Here is a 19,900-nt window from a genome sequence, read left to right on the forward strand (position 1 = left end):
GGCCCGAGTGCTTGGGTCTCTGCCGCCCACGTGAGAGGCCAGGCCTGAGTTCTGGGCTCGTGGCTTTGGCCTGGCCCAGCCCCAACTGCTGTGAGAACTTGGGGAGTGAACTAGAAGATGAAGATCTGTCTCTTTCAAACAGATGGAAAAAAAAGTTAAATTTCAAAAAAAAAAAAAAAAGCAACTTGTGGAAATGGAATTAAAAGATAAATTTATTTTAGTGTCAAAAATTTTTGAAATCATGCAGATGTGTTTTCCAAAATGTTCATGAAAATGCAATTATGAAAAGTATGCATGGATTTCAAACTTTTTGCACCCAAATGAACTTTTTTGTTTTTTTTTTCTAAAAGATTTATTGATTTGTTTAAAAGGCAGGGTTACAGACAGAGGGGGAAACAGAAAGGGAGGGGTGGGAGAGAGAGAGGAGAGAGAATTTCCAGTCACAGGTTCAGTACCCACATGGCTGTGATGGACAGGGCGGGGCCAGACCGGAAGCCAGGGAGCTGGAGTCCATCCAGGGCTCCCACGTGGGTGCAGGGGCCCAAGCACTTGGACCATCTGCTGCTGCCTTCCCAGGCCGTAGCAGGGAGCTGGACGGGAAGTGGGCACCGCAAGCCGCAGGCTAACCCACCGCACCACAGCGGCCCCTATTTACCCTTTAATTCTACTTTTCAGTGACCTGGTGCTTCTGTATGTTACACACAGCCTCTGTGCGTGACACCTGTGTTGCGCATATATTGCTAGGAGATGACAACACACTATCTTTGAGCTGAAAGCTGGTTTTTTGGCTTCTGGTTTTAAAAGTGAGTCCACCATCTCCACGAGGTCTGTGTGCCACGTCTCGTGGAGAGGTCACCCCGGGACAGGGCCCTGTGGGAGGGGAGGGTCTGTGTCCTCAGGTGGCAGAGTCGGGGGCGAGCCCCTGCCGTGAGGAGTGGATGGATTTGAATCCGAAGTCTGCCTGTGTGGTGCTGACCTGGAGCAGGGTGTGGCCAGCCATGGTCAAGTTCATTTGGATGAGCGGGGTGGGTGGGAAGCGCTTGGGCTGGCTGGGGCTCGTCAGGACTTTGCAGTTCCAGAACAGCCTGAAAGGCTGCAGGAACCCAGCTGTCCCCCAAGGTCAAGTGTCAAGGCAGCGAGCTCCTGTCTGCGTCCCAGGCCAGCAGGTGACTGTTGTCAGTGTGTGTGAGAGAGAGAGACAGACAGAGGGACACCCAGGGCCCTCCAGGAGGGATCAGCGCTGGCCGTTGCGCCCTGTTCGGGGGCGAGGACCCCGCACAGTGTCAGAGCCATGTGGTCGTGTCCCTAACATGGCCGTGGTAAGTTAGAGTGACCCCTCCGGCCCAGGCTCAGAGAGCTGCCTGCATTGCAGTGCCCTGGGGATGCAGGGCATTCTGGGACATTCTTTGCCCCATCTCAAAGAATGATCCGGCCCAAATGGTCAGGGTGCTGAGGTTGTGAGACGCCCCCCTCCCCCCGCCCCGTAACCAGCTCCAGGGGGCGGCTTCTGCTCAGGGAGGCTGGGGGTCCTGCCCCTTCCAGTGCCCGCGACGTAGAAAAGCGATGCGGTTCCTGAGCACACACTTGCTGGGTGCCAGGAGCTGAAGGGTTAACTCCGAGGCCAGCGCTGGGTGCACAGTCAGCGCTATCGATGTATTGGTCAGTATCTGCATTATATTGTTCTCGGGGTTTAAACGTTATTGGGACCACACTCTGGAGTAATGGATTAAGCTGCCACCTGCGGCACTGACATCCCATATGAGCACTGGTTCGAGTCCCGGCTGCTCCACTTCTGATCCAGCTCTCTGCTCTGGCCTGGGAGAGCAGTAGAAGATGGCCCAGGTCCTTGGGCCCCTGCACCCACATGGGAGACCCAGAAGAAGCTCCTGGCTTCAGCCGATCATTGTGGCCACTTGGGGAGTGAATTGGTGGACTGGAGACCTCCCTCTCTCTCTCCCTCTCCCTCTCTCTCACCCTCTCTCTCTCCCTCTCTCTCTCCCCCTCTCTCTCCCCCCCTCTCTCTCTCCCTCTCCCTCTCTCCCTCTCTCTCCCCCTCTCTCCCCCTCCCCCCTCCCTCCCCCCTCTCCCTCTCTCTCCCTCCCTCCCTCTCCCTCCCTCTCCCTCTCTCTCCCTCTCTCTCCCTCTCCCTCCCTCTCCCTCTCTCTCCCTCTCTCTCCCTCTCTCTCCCTCTCTCTCTCTGTTGCCTTTCAAATAAATCTTTTTTATTTTTTTAAAGAAAGTAGAAGAAGTTTAGGGCCGGCATAATCTATGCAACTTCAGTATCACGCAGCAGTTGTTTTAAATGCTTATTTGAGAGAGAGGCTGCAGTCATGGGTTCGGTCCCCAGGGGTCCACAGCAGCCCCTGGCCAGGCTGAAGCTGGGAGCCACAAAGACAATCCACGGCTCCCACGCGGGCGGCAGGGATGCTGGCACGCGAGCCGTGACCTCCACTGGCCGAGATCTGCGTGGCAGGGAGCTGGAGTCGCGAGCCAGGGCTGGGACTTGGACCCGGCACTCTGACCAGGGTGTGGATGTCCCGAGTCAGGGAGTAACCACTGCGCCAGGTGCTGGCCCTTTGCTCCACCCCGTCCCCGTCTTAACCACTGACTTTGCAGTTGGCGGCCAGGGTGGGGCTCGGAAGCCCTCTCCCCTGCCCCAGACCCTGCCCTACCTCTTCCCTACCAGGGCGAGACCCCGGCTGCCTCCCCCAGCCCCAGCTCCCAGAGGCGCGGCCCCTCCTCGCCAAGCCTCGCCTGTCTTCCAGGTGACCCCTGACCGACCCGAGCGGGCTGGTGGGAGGGGATCGGTGGTGACCGGGGCAGGGATGGGGCCGTCTCATTAAAGTGCCTCCGGACGGACGTTGCACAGAAAGCGTGACTCATGCTCGCTCGTGGAGCCTCGGGGGGGGGGGGGCTGGGCTGGGTCTCCTGCGCCGTTCAAACCCAGGTTTTTACGAGGCCGTGTTCTCCCCCGAGCCAGGCTCTCCCTGAAGAGCGAGGGTCTGTCTCGGCCCTTGCGGCCTGGGCTCAGTTCCTGTGTGACTGGGGGCAGCTGAATCAGCCTCGCTGCTCTCTTCTCTTAACTTTGTTTCTTATTTTATTTTTTATTTTTTGACAGAGTGGACAGTGAGAGACAGAGAGAAAGGTCTTCCTTTGCTGTTGGTTCACCCTCCAATGGCCGCCGTGGCCAGCGCGCTGTGGCTGGCGCACCGCGCTGATCCGAAGGCAGGAGCCAGGTGCTTCTCCTGGTCTCCCATGGGGTGCACTGTGAAGGGCGCACACGTAGGCTCTGGGCTCGCCAGCCTGTGGTTTCACCCAGCTGCTCCTCGGTCCACGCGAGCTTGTGCACACGGCCCGCTGTCGTGACTCTTCCTCCTGCCGTATTCTCCGCACAGCGGAGCCGTGGGTTCTTCAACCTTTCTCTTGCACGCGGCCATGCCTCAGTGTTCCCTTCTGCGAAATGGGCACGGCTGTGCAGTGCTGTTGAGAATGAAAGGTCGGGCTTGGGTTCTAAGCGGGCACGGATGGCTCCCAGGCTGCTGCCCTGGGCTGGAAGGAGGCAGGGACGGCGGGCCCTCCGGGTCCCTGACCTGGTGCTGAGCCATCTGGCTGCCAGGGAGTGTCCGTCTGTCCTGCAGTCCTGAGAGGTGGACCCCGGGGGAGGGTTGGGGCTAGCTGCTGCTTCTAGTAAACTGGAAATCAGGGCCCCAGGCTCTCTGGCCACCAGCTGTCTGCAGGTCAGGGCCCCTCCCAGCTTCCGGGCTTAACTCCAGGTGGTTCCGGGTGGCAGAGCCAGGGCTGCGGCTGGCACGAGGGCATGTTGCCACTGCTCCGCCCAGGCCGGAGCCCTCTCTGCCCACCATCCCCGCCGAGTGTGTGCTGGCCCAGGCTGAGGCTGCCTTGAAATTCCAGCGCGCGAAGTGAGCTGATTCAGGTCCGCTCTCCCGGACTCCGCCTGCGCCCGTGGCTGGCTCCGCGCTCGGCTGCACCGGGCGAGGGGTCGTGCAGGGAGCAGGGGCAGCAAGGAGCCGGAAGCAAGGGTGAGCTCACCCGGGTGTGCTCCTCACGTGGCCTGAGCGTGGGGGAAGCCTGAGTGCTCGCCCAAGCCTCCCATTTTACAGATGGGAAAACAGAGGCTCAGAGGATCGGGAACTTGTCCAGGCTCACGAGTCTGGAACGACACCTGGTGATTTCCTGGGCAGTCCTTCCCAGCCAGAATCAAACCTGGTTCCAGAGGCGTTGAACACCCCTTCCACTGGCTGGTTCGCTCCCCAAATGCCCCCCGTAGGCAGGGCTGGGCGTGGCTGAAGCCAGGAGCCCAGGACTTCACACGGGTCGCGTGCGTGGGCGGCAGGAACCTGAGTATTAGAGCCCCCACCTGCTGCCTCCCAGAGGGCGCATTCGCAGGAAGCTGGGGTCGGGAGTGGAGCTGGGACTCGAACCCGGGCCCTCTGAAGTGAGATGTGGGGGTCCCAAGGCACAGGTCAACCCCTGCACCACGCCCCTCCCTGCATCTCCCTGCAGACGGCGACGAGCAACCCCCTCGGGGGTCTGCGCAGCCCCTCGTTCCCCCGGGGTCCCTGGCTGCTCCCCAGGGCAGTCGCTCCTCACCTTGCATCCTGATCTGCCTGGCTCACATTTGTCACAACTGTATACCGGGGCCTGTATCCAGTGGGCACTTACTGTACGTGTGCCGAGTGGACAGTCGAGCGCAGAACTCCAGCCACCGCTCGGGAGAGGCAGCCTTCAGTCAGCCGTGTGTCCTGTCGGTCACATGTCAGTCACGGCAGCACACAGCTGTGAACCCGCGGGGAAGCCCCACCCTGGAGCTGAGGGTCTTGGACAGGGTGAGGGGCGAGGCTGCTTTAGCCAGGGCTTCAGGGAGGGCCTCTAGGAGGAGGTGACCTTGGAGCAGGGGCCCGAAGGCTGGGAGGGAGCAGCACGGGAAGGTGCCGGCGGCAGGCACGCCTGTGCAAAGGCCCTGGGGTGGCTGCAGCAGGGAGTGAGGGGAGTTGCGTTGGCGGGAAGGCGAGGTTAGGATGTCTCCCGCGCTTCTATTTGCCTGAGGGAGTCCGGTGACGCCCTTGGCCATGCCCTGAGAAGGCGAGAGCCTTGGGCTCGGGGCTGCCCCGGGCCCCCGCTGGAGCAGCCCGCTGGCGTCAGGCAGCCGCCGCGGGACACCCATGCCGGCCCTGTGCAGACGCACGTTCTGCGTCCTGGGCTATTTTGCTGTTTCCTTTCACGCTGACCCGAGGGAGCTATTTTGGAAACTCGCGGAAGCAAACCAAGCCCTAGCTGGCATTAGAGAGGGCAGCAGAGCCCCAAGTAAGGGACGCGGGCACAGGAGCCACCCAGCCCCCAGGTCCCGCGGCGTTAAATTTAGAAGCCTCACCTCCAAATGAGGTGAAATTGCAGGTTCCTCCCGCGGGCGGGCGGGCGGGCGGAGGCGCAGGGCGGCGCTGGCCAGCAGTGAGCAGGACAGATTTAGTGGGAGTGGGCTCCGCGCCCTGCAGCTGCGCCCGGAGCAGCCGCCCGTGCGGGAAGCCCCCTTGCCAGCCCGGGGGTCTGACTGGCACCGTTCGAGTGTGCACTGCCCAGGGTGCCATCCAGAGCGAGGCAGCGGGGGACGCGGGAGTGGAAGAGGCCGTCCCGTCTGCCACCAAAGGTTTGGGACCTGCGCGCTGCTGGGTGCCGGCTGCCTGCGGCTTCCCCTGTGCCCCGGGCAGCCCAGCCCCCCATCCAGCGGCTGAAGGAGGGGGTGGCAGGAGGGCAGGGGTCTTCAAGGCCGGGCCAGGGCTCAGGCGGTGGGGACATCGCCCTCTGCGGCAGGAGATCAGTGTTGGTCAACCCTTGTCTGCGACTGCCTGGCCCAGCCGGGAGGGACTGCAGCCGGCGGCCACAGGGCGTCTGCCCCACCAGACCCGGCCAGGAGGGGGCGCTGCTGGCCTCGCCTCGCGGCCGAGCTGCCTGCAGACCCCGAGGGGCCCGCAGGGACCCGGGCCTCCCAGTGCTGGCGCCTGCAGGGGTTGGGCTGGGTTTTCCTGGGCCACCCTCTGGCACCCTTCCCCGTCTAGCCTGGCACGTCCCCTTCAGCTGCTTCTACTCTGGGTCGCTGCCCTCCGCCGCTGCTGGGGCCTGGCCCCCGGGAAGGGTGGATGTGTCCTCAGCGTCGCCGGGGGAGCAGGAGCAGCCCCGCCCTACGTGGCCGGGCGCAGGGGCCAGCTCTGGTGGCTCTTGGGGGAGTCATTCCTTTCCCCTCCCTCTGAGCCTCAGTTTCTTTATCTGCGAAATGGGCTAACAGTGCCCGCCCCTGGGAGAGCAGAGAGCAGGCAGAGTGCTGGTTCCCTAGGGCTCAGGCCGGGGCCGGCCCATCCCCCATCAGCAGCCGCTGCTGTTGGAAATAAGTGTCTGGGGGCCGCAGCCCTCCCCACGCGCTCCTGTGTTGCCCACGGCTGTCTGTGCTCCGGAGAGGCCAGGGGAGTCGTGGTGACCACAGCTCTCTGGCTGTGTGACCGGCGCCGGGCTGCCCAGCGCCCCAGCCCTTGCCCTCTGGCTCCTCGGAGATGCCCCGGAGGAGAGCGCCCTGGGCCCTGCTGGCACTCCAGGGCACGGGTCAGGGGCGAGGAGGGGCAGGCGGCCGGCGTGGCGGTTAAGCCCGGCCCGGGACGCCAACCCCATCTCGGAGCACCGAGTCTGTGTCTCGGCTCCGCCTCCTGTCCAGCTCCCTGCTGGCGGCGCCCTGGGAGGCAGCAGGTGACGGCTCAGGTCGCCGAGCCCCCGAGACCCATGTCGGGGACCTGCAAAGAATTCTGGGCTCTCAGCTTCAGTGTGGCCTGGTCCTGGCCGTTGTGGGCATCTGGGGAGTAAACCAGCGGCCAGGTGGTTCGCTCTCTCCCTCTCCTCCCCTCTCCCCTCCTCCCTCCCCCTCTTCCTCTCTCCTCTCTCCTCTCTCCTCTCTCCCCTCTCCCCTCTCCCCTCCCCCTCCCCCTCCCTCTCCCTCTCCCATCTCCTCTCCCCCCCCCCCCCCAATAAACAAGCACATTTATTTGAAAGGGCAGGGAGGTGTCCAGGAAGGCTCTCTGGGGGAGGTGACATCCAGGCTGGAAGACAAGGGTGGTTCACCAGGAGCCAACACACTTGGGGCAGCTGCTGGTGGTGGGGGGGCCAGACTTCAGTGTGAAAATGTGGGTCCCTGAGCCGCCTCCTCACCCGCAGAGCCGCGCTTTCCTCTTCCGAGAAACGGGGCACCACGCTGCCGGGCTGCCGTGTGCAGTGACCCGGGGTCCCGGCCTGGCGCAGGGCGCGGGCAGGGCTGCGCAGAGCCTGTGTCCTGTCCGCTGTGGAGGGAGCCGCTGCCTCCCGGTTCGCCTGCCCTGCCCGGCGCGGCTGTGGCCAGGGCGGCCATGACCGCCTCAACCGCAGGGCCGGGGGCTCCGTCAGCCTGCGCTGACCCCGAGCTCTGCCGCGTGTGTCCTGCATGCCAGGGGCTCTGGGGACCTCGTTCCCTCTCCCGTCGTGACCGCTGAAGCCCAGAGCCAGGGAGCAGAGCTCCGAGCCAGGGCTGGGCTCTCTGCTGTGCACGGTGCCTGGGGGTGGAGGAGGGGAAGGCTTGGGAGGGGCCGAGGGGGAACCGGGGCTGACTCGCAGTGAGGGGCAAAACGGAATCCCTCGTGGGGTTCCAGGCAGATGCCCAGAGGTGCACAGGAGCGTGGGCGACGGAGGGGCCGGAGACGAGGGTCTCGGAGGTGGTGACCTGGTAGGTTTGGGCCCTGGAACTCTCGGGTCCACGCCACCCTGGCTGTGGACACAGCAGCGGAGATTTAGGCTAGATATAAAGGAGAACTTTCCAACTGCTCCTGCTGGACATGCCGGCCTTCAATTCCCAAGGGAGGCGGTGGCAGTTTTCCAATCCTGAGACGGAAAAAAGAGAAGGCAGCCCGGGCTCTGGGCTGGCCTCCCTGGAGCCTGGGTCAGAGACTGGGGGACAGACTGAGGGTGGCGGCAGCCCCCGGGGACAGCAGTCTGGCCTCATGTCAATCACGCTTTGTCACCCTCTGCTCAAAAGCCCCCCATGTCTCCCAGCCCCCCTGGCCTGAGTGCGAGGCCAAAGCTCTCCCGAAGGCCTTCGCTGTGCTGTTCCCGCTGCCTCTCACACCCTTCCCGCCCCACCCCTCCCCCTCTACCCCTGCCCTGGGGACCTCCTCCATAGCTGGGTCACACCCCAGTCCAGGATCCCCTCACTTCTCGGCAGACCCCACACTGTGGGGCCCCCGTGGCGCACTGGTCTCCTCACAGACCCAGACCTGGGCCCTGAGGGCCGGCCGCTGCCTGCCTGCACGGTGCGTGTCCCCAGCACGCTGTTTCGCACCCAGGAGGTGTGGGTGGGGGTTTGTGGGGGCCTCTGGAGAGGAGCCCTGCAGGGAGGTGAGGGAGGTGCAGTTCCCCACTCCTCCACAAGGTGGCGCTGCTCTGCATCAGGCGCCAGGCTGGAGACCTGGGTTCGAGACTTGCTCTGTCCCTCTCCCCAAGCAGGGGCGCTAACCCCCAGAGCCCCAATCTGCCCATCTGGGAGCCGGGGATGACTCTTCTGCCCTGTCCCTGCAGGTGACGGCCATGTCGGTGAGGGTGCGGTTCCTGTCCCCCGGGGACGCGGCGGCCGTGGGGGCCGTGGGCCGCAGCGCCTCCTTCGCGGGCCTCAGCAGTGCGCAGCGCCGGCGGATCGCGTAAGTCCTGGGGCGGGCAGGGCGCCGCCTCCTGCTCTGGGTGACCCTGAGGGTTGCCCTGGAGCCCGGCGGCGGTGCGGGACAGAGTGGGCGTGCGTGGAGAGACCTCTGCTTTCCTTGGGACGCGGGCAGTGATCCTCACAAAGGCTCTGCAAGTTGATCTGAAAACAGAAGCTCAGAGAGCTTGAGCCACTCACCCAAGGTCACACAGCAGAACCGGTCCAGGGTTGGGACATTGCCTCCCAGGGCCGGGCTGGGAAGGAATGTGCCTTCTGTTTGGTGGACCGGGCAATGGGGCCGCCTACCCTGGCTCTGTGGCCTGGGGTGGGTGACTGCGTCTCTCCAAGCCTTGGTTTCCTCATCCAAAAAATGGGACCCAGGAGGGCGCCCCCCTCACAGGGAGGTTCAACAGGACACCATGCAAAAGGCAGGCGGCGTGACGGTGCAGCGTGGTGGCCGCTGGCTGGCAGCTGCACACGGCCGGGGCTGTGGGGAGCTCTCGCCGGGGACGCACGCCGGTGCAGGGCGGGCCTGGCTGTCGGCGCCAGCCCTCTGGCGGTGACTACACTGGGGACGGCCAGGGCTGGGCCATGCGTGCCGTGGCCCCGGCAAGTCCCTGGCAGGTGCAGTTCTGCTCCGGGGACCCCAGCCCGAGGAGCCCCACCTGCCTGCCCCCGGCTCCGGGCTCCGGGGCCTCGAGTCTGGTTTCAGGCACCGTGCAAGCCCCCAGGGTCCCACCCCCGGCAGGGCAGGCCTGGAGGGCGGGGCAGCTTTTCAAGCATCTGACAGCCCCCAGCCCCTGCCTGTTTCAGCAAGTAGGTGGGCGCATGGGGGTCCCCAGCCAGGGCAAGCTTGGTCAGTGAGTCGGTCAACAATCAAATCTCCCCTCCCACTCGCCTCTCTCTGGCCAGCTCCCTCCCGAGGTGAGCACCCCAGAGTTGAAATCCAGGGGCGTCTCAGCAGGACGCGCCCCTGAATCCCTGCTGACTCAGCAAGTATTCATAGGGCGCCTCCTTGGGCCAGGCCCGGCCCGGGCTCTGGGAACAAATCCAAGCCCCACCCTCCTGGCCCTGCTGTCCTCAGTGGGCAACAGAGACTAAGCCAACAGTACTCAAGACAGAGGCGCAGGTGGCAAGTGTGGTGGAGACACCGGGGGGGGGGGCAGCCAGGCTCTCCAGGGGCCCGTTTCAGTGAGGAGGTGGGGGAGGTGCAGAGGGGGTGTGGGTGGGGCAGCCTGGGTAGCCGTGGACACCCGGGCACCCTCCTGGGCGCCCCCATGGAGCCTGGGCTCATTCTGTGTCCCAGAGCTGCTGTCACCTGGCCTCAGCTCCTCTGCACCCTGGGGAGACAGGAAGGAGCATGCTGGTCCTCACTTCCTGTCTCCGCCCACGCCCCGGGGTCTGGACAGGGCTGTTTGAAAAACTCATTATTTGCTTAAGACAGAGCAGAGACAGAGACAGGGCTCTTCCGTCTACTGGTTCACTTCCCAGACGCCCACCGCGGCCGGACCCAAGCCAGGGGCTGGGAACTCAGCCCAGGGTTCCCACGGAGGTGCCGGGGGCCGGGGGCCTGAGCCGCCGCCTGCTGCCTTGCGGGGTGCACCTCAGCACGAAGCTGGAGTCTGAGAGGAGCTGGGGCTGAAACCCAGGCCCTGTGACACGGGCGGGGGCGTGTGCGGCGGTGTCAGCTCGCCCCTAGAGAGCGCCTCTCAGTCCTCTGTCGGTGAGGTGGGGCATTTTATACTAAGGTGTCAGTGACTGCTATAATAAGTCATGTCCATTTGGGGGCGCTGGAGCACAGAAGGAATGAGGGAGACTGAGGGCTGAGCCCTGACCCTGTGCTGACCCCTCCCCAGCCAGGCAGGTACCCCCAGGGCCAGGAGCCACTGCCGTGGGGCTGAGTGGGGATGGCTGGGAAGCGTGGATCTGAAAACCGAGTGGTGTTGCCTGGCTTCCAGGGAGGAGGCGGCTCACACCCGGCGTGGAGCGGCTCGGGGCAGCCTCGGGACCGGGCTCCGGCTTTAAAGCCCCAGGGGCAGAACCTGAACCATGCGGCGCTGTGCGCGTACCTGTCGCTGTCACCCAGTGCCACCTGACGCCGCGCTGAGGCTGTCAGTCGGTCCTGCCCCTGCCTGCCTGGCCCAGCCCCCTCCGCCTCTCATGCTTGCACCTGTAGCAGCCACACCCGCCGGCCAGCTCACGTGGGGGCCTGGGGCCGCGGGTCGCACGTGCCCGTCCGCATTTCCGTCTGGCAGGCCGGGGGCTGTTTAATATTTACTGAGTGCTCCCTCCTCCCAGAGCTGGTGAGATATCCACCCCCGGCAGCCGCTCCCGGCCCCTGCGTGTGTGACACCCGGGCCAGACACGCAGCCTGGTTTCACCATCCGCAGGCCACATGGGAGTGGCCAACGCGCTGGTCCTGACGCACCCTGGACAAGGAGCGTGGGGCTCAGGGCTCCCGTGGGAGCTGGTGCCTCCTGGTGCGGCGGCGGCAGCGGCGAGGAGGAGGGAGGTTTCCAGGCGCATGGGAGGGGGCCCAGGCGGGGGCCAGTGCACCCCGGGAGCTGGCGGTGCGTGGGCTCCCCAGCGCCGTCTCTGAGCTGCCTGTGCGCCTGGTGCGCGCTGAGCCTGTGCCCCGGCCACAGCCCTGCCCTCCGCCTGTTTGCCGGCCTGGACATGGCAGCCTTGTGGAGGACCTGTTCCAAGAGGTGGGTGATGTGATGGGGGGGCCCAGACCCGGGGGGCTCAGCCCCTCGGGCTTCAAGGAGGGCACTGGACCTGTGAACTGGGTGAAGAGCAGCCACGGCTGACACGGCCTGAGCGCCAAGGCTGCGACGGCTTTGCCGGGGCTCCGAGCCTGTGACCCCACTGCCGCCTGACTGTGGACCCTCCTCTGCTCCTGCCTCCGCTATATTGTTGCTCCCTCCTGCTCCGTGCTCGGGCCTTGCACAGGGTGCCGGCTGATGGATGACTTTCGAAGCCCAGGGCAGGTTCACCGAGCCACACGCCCTCCCCCCTCCCCGCCAGGTGTCGCGGGAAGCCCTCTGCCTAAGCCTCCCGGCAGCTTTGCCCTGCTCTGGGTGCCGCAGATGAGAAAGCAGAGGCACAGAGAGGTTCGGCGACTTCCCTGAGGTCGCACAGCTCCGTAGGGGGCAGGGCTGGCTGCAGACCTCAGTGTGTGGCTCTTGTTCTAACCGCTTGCTGCCTGCCAGCTCCCGGGTGGGTGCCTGGAACAGTGTGCCCAGCAGGTGCTTGGTGTGTGTCTGCTGACAGCCGTTGCTAAGGAGAATGGGGCTGCGGGCGGGGTTAAGTGCCAGGGGCCGCTGGGGCTGGATGTGTGGCCCGGCCACCAGGCCACCAGGATCCCCAGCTTGGGGAGGCCCCTGGGGTCCTGGGCAGGCTGGCAGCCCGTCGGGCGTGCTGGCCTACAACCGGGCCGAGGCTAGGGGACGCTCGGGCGTGGGGCTCGGTCCTCTGGGCCGGGTACACAGTGGTGTCTCATGTGTGTGTGGCACGCGCGGCATCTTGCCCTGCTGGAAAAGCAGCCTGCCACAGCTGAGCGTGCCGGGGCCAGGCGGGGCAGCGGCCTCTCGGAGCTGGCCAGGGCGCTGGACTGGCCCTGCGTGTCCCCTGCCTGTTTCCCCAGGGCCTGCCCCTCCCCCCAACTCCAGGACCCTGGGGGAGGAGCCAGGCCCCGCTCCCCTGTGCACACCCCTGTGAGTGGATCCTATGCCCTGGATCTTCAACCTTGGACGTCAGCAGACTTGGAAGAGCTCTGGGAAGACTCGGAGCTGCGTCTCCTTAGCTTAAGGAGATCTCCCGAGTGGAGCAGAAATGGGGGCTCCCGAAGGCCGAGGCCACCGGGAACAGGTTAGAAATGCAGATTCCCGGGCCCCAACCCTGGCCTGCTGAATTCCACGCCCTGGGCCCACACTGCCTCCTCCCTCCTGGTGTTTCCTGGCCCCGCCCCCAGGTGGGGGCCAGAGATCCCAGGCTGAAGGATTGGATCCCTCTGGGTCTGGGTGTCTGCTCTGCTGCCTGGGAGTCACGCCTCAGTTTCCTCGCTCTGCAATGAGTTAAGATTAGCACCTGCCTCACAGGGCGAGGGTGGAAGGAAACGGTTCCGAGGAGCCCTGGGCAAGCACCTGCCGCAGCAGTGCCGTGTGGCCGAGTGACGCGCTCAGGACCCGGGGCTCAGGGTGTGGCCGGCCTGCGTCCAGGTCGTCTGCTCTGGGGACTCCTGGTTGTCACTGCCAAGTGCCAGGAACTGGACCTCCCCTGGAGCTCACCTCCCCCGTCCCCTGCCCGGCCTGGTCCCCTCCTTCCTCTCCGGCCCCCACAGGCCACGCCCCTTTCTCCCTCTGCCTCATTCACTCTGTCCCCGACCAGGAACACCCGATGGGCTGTGCCCACGGCCCATTTCTCCTCTCGAGGTCCAGCTGCGAGTTGTGAGTCTGGGTCTCTGTTCTCCGGTGCAGAGCTGGGTGGTCACTAAGCACCTGCTGTTTTCCAGGCTGTGGGAGTGGGGGGGAGACAGACAGGATGCGATGACCACGCCGCTGGCTGACCTGCAGAAAGCACCAGCATTGCGCCAGCGGGGCACCTGGGGTCCAGTGGAACCCCCAGGGCGATCTCTGATGGAGCGTCTGTTACCCCATTTTACAGCTGGGAAACCGAGGCTTGGGGCGGGAGCTGGGTGGGAAAAGGAGCCCCAGCTTGCAGGCGCTGGAGTGGAGCAGGTGCCGGGCCTGCTCCCCGAGGCTGCTCAGCCCTCAGAGGGGCCTGGGCTGGAGCTGCTTCCGGGGCACCCGGGGCAGGGGAGTGGGAGAGAGGGCTGGCTGCTCCACTTTAAGGATTGGCACGGAAGTTATCTTTTTCCTTTAAACTTTATTTATTTGAGGGGGGTGGGAGGGAGAGAGGAAGAGGTGTCTTCCATCTGCTGGTTCACTCCCCAGATGGTCCCAATAGCAGCCAGAGCTGGGCCAGGCCAAAGCCGGAGCCACCTGGGTCTCCCACACGGGCGGGTGCCGCAGCCCAAGCACTCGGGCCGTGTTGCACTGCTCTCCCAGGTGCGTTAGCAGGGAGCCGGCTCAGAACCTGTGCTCGCGTGGGATGCCGGTGCTCACAGGCGGGGGCTAACCCACGGCAGCACAGCGCCGGCCCTGGGTGGCGTCCGTTCTGAGTCATTTCCGCCCACAGCCCTTCTGTGATACGTGGGCATCTGGGAGATGTCTGCAGGATGTGGAGTGGACTCCAACACAGCTGGTGCTGAGCGCAGGCTGCGCCAACCGGCCTGGCCCCCGCCAACCAGCCTCGTCCCCCACCAACCAGCCTGGCCCCCGCCAACCAGCCTGGCCCCACCAACCAGCCTCGTCCCACCGCCAACCAGCCTCATCCCCCCACCAACCAGCCTCGTCCCCCCACCAACTAGCCTCGTCCCCCCTGTCAACCAGCCTCATCCCCTTGCCAACCAGTCTGGCCCCCGCCAACCAGCTGGTCCCCCACCTGTTGGGTGAGCCCCAGGAGCTTAGAGAGGGCCCCACACCAGGGCAGCCAGCTCTGCGCTGAGTTGAGGTGCCCTGACCCTGCACGACTTAGTCCCCAGATCCTGCTTTGTCTCTGAAGGGCAGGGAGACCCAGCTAGGAGGCCTGCATTCCTAGGGCTCACCCACTCCTAGGTGAAAAGGAGCCAGCAGGCTCATGTTGCAAGGCCATGGGCAGCTGCAGGCAAAGCTGGATCCAGGAACACTGTCGTGGATTTGGTCTGATCTCTGTTGGCTCCAGTGGCAGAGGGAGGCTGGGAATCCCAGCGTGTGTTTGCCGGCTTAGCCATGCCGGTGGGAAAAGCCTGCTGCGTCTGAGTTCTCACTGAACTCTTCGCTGGTTCCTGACCAGACTAGCGACCCGTGCTGCTTCCTGGGCCAGGGGAGTGGGGTTTGTTGACTGACCCAGGCCCGGGGTGTGGTTGGCCTCAGGGTTCCCGTGTGTACAAGTGTGCTGGCTTGGTGAGAGGTCAGGCCATCATCCCCCCAGAACCACTTGTGTCAAAAGCAGAGCTGGGGCGATGCCCCAGAGGGAGATCGGATGCGAGGAGTGGAGGCTGCTGGCAGGCCAGGCCCACAGGTGCCAGGCAAACCGCAGGGCTACGGCTCGGCCTCCCTCCCAGCTTTGCCTGCACACACAGCGGGCTGATGCGAGAGCTTGGCGTCTGGTTGTCCTGTGTCTAAGCGCCTTCCTGGTACCAGGCTTCTGTTCTTTAAATCCATAAATCCAGGTCCCTTATTTAAATATGGGGAAACTGAGGCCCAGAGAGTCCCAACTTTCTTGAGAACCGCGCCCCCCCCCCCAGCTTGGAGGGCTGGGGCTGGGACCCAGCAGGGTCTCCCGACCCCCTGGGCCTTCCCTGGGGGAGCCCCGTCCCTTGCCCTGCCCTGACCCCCCCGCTCTCCTCCCCTCCTCGCAGGAAGGGCAGCAGCAGGAGCTCCGTGAGGTCACGGACGCCCGTCCGCGCATCCAGGGCGTACGGCACGCTGCGCAAGGGCTCCGTCTGCCTGGACCCCAAGCCTCAGCAGGTGAAGCGGATCTTCGAGGCGCTGAAGAGAGGCCTCAAGTAAGGACGCCGGTGCCTTGGGGAGCGGGGGACCGAGGCTGGGCCGTGTCTGGGAGCGGCCCCTGGGTTTTAGCTCAGGCTCGGGGCTTGCGAGGCACTGGGTGCAAGGGGGACAACGTGGAGAAGTCCTTGACCTCGTGGCGCCTGGTGGGGGAGCGGGGCCATGTGGAACACATAGTGTACCTGACGGCGGAGGTTTGGGGAGATACGGGTCAGGGCGAGAGGTACAGGGGTCGTGCAGGTGCGGGTGCTGCCTGGGGGCTCCGGGTTCCACAGTCGTAGAAGCCTGAGTGGGTGACAGAGTGAGCCGTGCAGAAGTGGGAGAATGCCGCTGGCCCAAGGAGCTGTGAGTGCAAAGGCCCTGGGGCACGGCTAGAGTGGGAGGTCAGAGGGCAGGGCCAGGTGCTTGGGGCCCTGTAGGCTGTGGTGAGGCCCCTGGTGCTGGGTCTGGGTGAGCCACCGAAGGCAGGCAAGGACCCACACTCTGTCTCCTGGTGCCAGGGAAGAGGGGTTTCTGGGGTGATTTCTCCCCCACCCCCAGTGCTGGGGACTCCACTGCTCCACGCGCCCCCGTGTTGCGTGCCCACAGACCGTGGAGTGGCTCCCGGATTCCAGGCTGTGGCCCCTGCCTCCATAGTGCCACCCCTGCCCCTGCTCCCGTCTCCGCCATGGCTCCCTGTTGCCCTGGGAGGGCGCTCAGGGTCGGTCCAGCCTCCACAGTGTGCCCCCGCCCCTGCCCCCGTCTCCGCCATGGCTCCCTGCTGCCCTGGGAGGGCGCTCAGGGTCCGTCCAGCCCTCTGCTCCCCGGACCTCCTCTCATTGCTCCCCCCTGCTCCTCTCGCCAGCCACACGCTCGGCACCTGTCACTCACTCTCAGCAGCAGCCCTGCTCTGCCCTGCGTCCCTGAGCCCTTCCGAGAGCCGTGTGGGACCCCTGCACCTGCCTTCCAGGGGAGGGAAGTGTGGCTGGTGGGGGAAGTGGCCGTCTGCCACCCCAGACCGGGAAGCAGGAAGTGCTAGAAGCTGCCAGAACCACTCCTCAGCCTGCCCCTCCCCCACGCACCTGCTGGGCCTGCCCCCCCAGCCCAACCCTCACCTTCTCCTGCCACCCACACTGCCCCTCGGTGCTGCCACAGCTGGTGGGGGTCTCCCCCCTACACCGGGGCTCCCCTCCCAGGGTGGCTTGCAGGGTCCCCTTCCAAGGGCTGGTTTGAGATCCAGCGTGCAGCGGCCGCCCCTTTCTCCTGGGGGGCCTGCCCTGGGGGAGGTGTAAGCGGCCCTCTGGGGCGACCCAGCCGCTTCCTGGTGGAGCCACCATGGCTGCCTCGGTGCTGTCACAGGGCCTGGCTCAGCGGCACGGGCTCCCTGGGGCTCGCGGTACGCAGAGGGGGGCACTGGCTGGTCTCAGGCCTGGCCCAGCCCCCTCCTCGCTTGTGGCCCAGTTTGCAATAACAATGCAGGGGGTGGGGGCAGGGAGGAGAACATGCTGGCCTCCGGCCTCCACTGGGGTTGATGTCTCTGTCCCGGGGCCGCCGTCCCTCTCTCTCTGTCCCGGGGCCGGGGCCGCCGTCTCTCTCTCTCTCTCTGTCCCGGGGCTGCCGTCCCTCTCTCTCTCTGTTCTGGGGCCGCCGTCCCTCTCTCTCTGTCCCGGGGCCGCCGTCCCTCTCTCTGTCCCCGGCTGTTTCTCCACCTTCGGCTCCTCCTGCTCTCCCGCAGGGAGCACCTGTGCCTGCAGCAGGCCGAGCTGGATTACCTGTGTGGCCGTCACACAGACACGCGGAGGAACTCCAGGCTGGTGAGAACCACCCCCCCACCTTCTCCTGGCTGCCAAGATGGACCCCCCCTACCCCCGGCCTCAGTCAGGGGTCTGGGGACTCAGAGACACGGGGAGCAGACTCCTGAGATGCGTGATCCTCACCTTGACCCCGATGGGTCTGACCCTGCACTTAGACACAGGTCAACCAGATGCCAAGCTCTCACTTCCCCCTCTGGCCTAGAGATGCCTGGGAGGGGGCAGGGGCCTGGAGTCCTGGCCGGGGCACCCTGGAACAGGCTGGCCTGTGTGGTGCCTGGTGGGGAGTCTTGGCTGCATCCCAGTGGCCCTGCTGCTGTGCTGGACCGAGCCTGGTGCCCCGTGGCAGGCTGCCGGCAGCTAAGCGCCACCGTGGGGCAGTATCTTTGAGACTGGCCTTGGCCGTGTGTAGCCAGAGGCTTACTGGTCTGGAGCTTTTGCCTCCGCCATGAGCAAAGCCAAATCCAAAGCCAAGACTGAAAAACTGAGGCGTCCTGTTGACTTGAGTTTCAGCAAAACCAATGTTTAAGTACAAGCAGATCCTGTGTGATCTTGGGGACACACAGCGAATTGTTCTTGCTTACGGGGGACGTGAACTTGGACTGGGTGTCCTGTGCCTTCCTGGGCGGCACCGCCAGGCCTCCCCCACCCAGGGTTGCTCCTCCCTCCTCCCCTGCGCTGCTCTGTGGCCTTGCGAAACCCCACCCGCCCCTAATAGATTCCTCCTTGGAAGCCTGAGCTGTGGGCCTGGTGCCTGTGGGGTTCTCCCCCCGAGGTGCCCAGTGTAGAGCGGCCACCGGGCACGGGAGCACGGGGCGGGGGAGACGACACGCAGAGCCTGCTTGAGGGCTGGAGAGGGGTGCGGGGGGGCCTGAAGCTTTCTCTCCTTGTAGCCCCAGCCCCATCTGGATCTAGGCAGGGTGGGGGAAGGGAGGGCCCCCAGCCCATGTGTGGGAGGCGAGCTCTGGCACACTCTGCCTCGCCAGGCCCCGGGGTGGGGCAGCTGGCCTGTGGCCAGTGCATATGGGGGGAGGAGGTCCTTCCGAGACCCCAGCTCCACCCCACGTCCCAACAGTCACCCTGCCCGGGCTCCCCCACCCCCGGGACCGCAATTCCCACACCGGAGCCCCTCCCCTCCCCCTCTGGTTCTGTTCTAAGGGAGGCAGGTTCGTTTGTGTTAAGGCCCCATTTCACAGACGGGCACACTGAGGGCAGGGCTCTGCTTCCCTGCACCGACCGCACCCTCGCCCCTGAACGAGGGCCGGAGCACCCCGCCATCCCCACAGCCCCGACCTCTGCCCTCCAGCCACCCACCTACGCGTCCTGGCCTTGGCCGAAGCCGCCCCTTACCGCAGGGCAGGGGGGGAGTCTTGTCTCTGCCGAGGGCCCTGTGGGTCTTTTTGACATCTGTCCCAGGCCACACAAAATGATCAACGTTAACCTGCTAGAGATTTATTGAATTTATTTTTTTTTAAGATTTATTTATTTATCTGAAAGGCAGAGTTAACAGAAAGAGGAGAGAGACAGAGAGAAGTGTTCTATCTGCTGGTTACTCCCCAAATGGGCACAATGGCTTCTTCCAGGTCTCCCACACAGGTACAGGGGCCCAAGCACTTGGGTCATCTTCCACTACCTTGCCCAGGTCATTAGCAGGGAGCTGGATCAGAAGTGGAATAGGGGCCAGCACTGTGGCATAGCAGGTAAAGCCACCACCTGCAGTACCGGCATCCCATATGGGCACCGGTTCGAGTCCCAGCTGTTCCACTTCCAATCCAGCTCTCTGTTGCAGCCTGGGAAAGCAGTGGAAGATGACCCAAGTCCTTTGGCCCCTGCACCTACGTGGGAGTTCTAGAGGAAGCTCCTGGCTTCAGATTGACCCACCTCTGACCATGGCAGCCATCTGGGGAGTGAACCAGCAGATGGAAGACCTCTCTCTCTCTCTCTCTCTGCCTCTGCCTCTGCCTCTCCGTAACGCTGCCTTTCAAATAAATAAATCTTAAAAAAAAAAAAAAAAAAAAAAAAGTGGGGCAGCCGGGACTCGAACCTGCATCCCAGTGGCCCTACCTGCTATGCCACAGCGCTGGCCCTGATTAGTTGAATTTCGAGTCCCACCTGCAGCTGCCCTGGCAGGGCCGGACCCGGAGATTCCGCGGTGTTCCACGGCCAGGCGGGCAGACCCTTCCCACCCTGCCTCACACCGTCGGTCACAAGGGTGCCCACCTGGCTGGGTGCTGCCCAGGCCCTGTTCTACACCCGAGGCCCAGAGAGGTTGAGTAACTTGCCTGGGACACGCAGCTGGGGACAGATGGAGTGGGACCCAGGGCTGCCGCCCCCAGCACGCGCGTGTCTGCTCGCTCCCAGTGGCCTGGGAGGGGCAGGGCGGGCGGGGACCTGGGCTCCGCCTCCGCAGACCCTGGGCTCCCAGGCCTCGGAGAAGCGCGGGGCCCCAACGCCGCTCCCTTCCCGTTCGCCCTCACAGGCCTTCTACTACGACCTGGACAAGGTGAGCGAGACCCCGAGGGGGCGGGGCCTGGGCACTCAGTCCTCTGGGCTGCCCCACGGGGGGCCCCCTGCGCCTCCTCTCCAGCTTTCAAGTGGGCTCAGCTGTCTGGGGGTGGCGAGGGCTGCCTGGCACCGAGCCCGGAGGGGGCAGGGCGCCGCGGCTTCCTCTAAATGCACTTTCCTCGCTGTGCGTGGGGAAGCACACGCGCTCCGTGGAGAGGCACATTCGGAAGATGGAGTTTCACATCAGCAAGGTCAGGCGCGGGGGCGGGGCC

At 64.9% G+C, this 19,900-nt stretch overlaps 1 protein-coding gene and 1 long non-coding RNA gene across 9 annotated transcripts in view; one reads left to right on the forward strand and one right to left on the reverse strand.

The window, feature by feature from the left end:
- LOC127487350 (uncharacterized) overlaps positions 1-19,900 on the reverse strand; it is a 1,183,652-nt gene that overhangs the window by 956,825 nt on the left and 206,927 nt on the right. The gene's annotated exons all lie outside the window — the stretch shown is intronic.
- RIPOR3 (RIPOR family member 3) overlaps positions 1-19,900 on the forward strand; it is a 60,216-nt gene that overhangs the window by 25,092 nt on the left and 15,224 nt on the right. For 6 of the 8 annotated variants that reach the window (XR_011379829.1, XM_051832621.2, XM_051832622.2 and 3 more), the window contains 5 exons: positions 8,605-8,723; positions 15,186-15,332; positions 17,048-17,126; positions 19,603-19,626; positions 19,826-19,879. Coding sequence is in view for 7 of the 8 variants with exons in the window: in XM_051832621.2 (XP_051688581.2) it covers positions 8,605-8,723; positions 15,186-15,332; positions 17,048-17,126; positions 19,603-19,626; positions 19,826-19,879 (423 nt within the window). In the remaining variant the exon portion in view is untranslated. Of the gene's footprint in view, positions 1-8,604; positions 8,724-11,053; positions 11,431-15,185; positions 15,333-17,047; positions 17,127-19,602; positions 19,627-19,825; positions 19,880-19,900 lie in introns of those variants that run through there. The other 2 variants (XM_051832623.2, XM_051832616.2) reach the window with 2 other exon arrangements.

Source organism: Oryctolagus cuniculus, chromosome 11 (assembly GCF_964237555.1).
Source record: "Oryctolagus cuniculus chromosome 11, mOryCun1.1, whole genome shotgun sequence".
In the NCBI taxonomy this organism is placed as follows: domain Eukaryota; kingdom Metazoa; phylum Chordata; class Mammalia; order Lagomorpha; family Leporidae; genus Oryctolagus; species Oryctolagus cuniculus.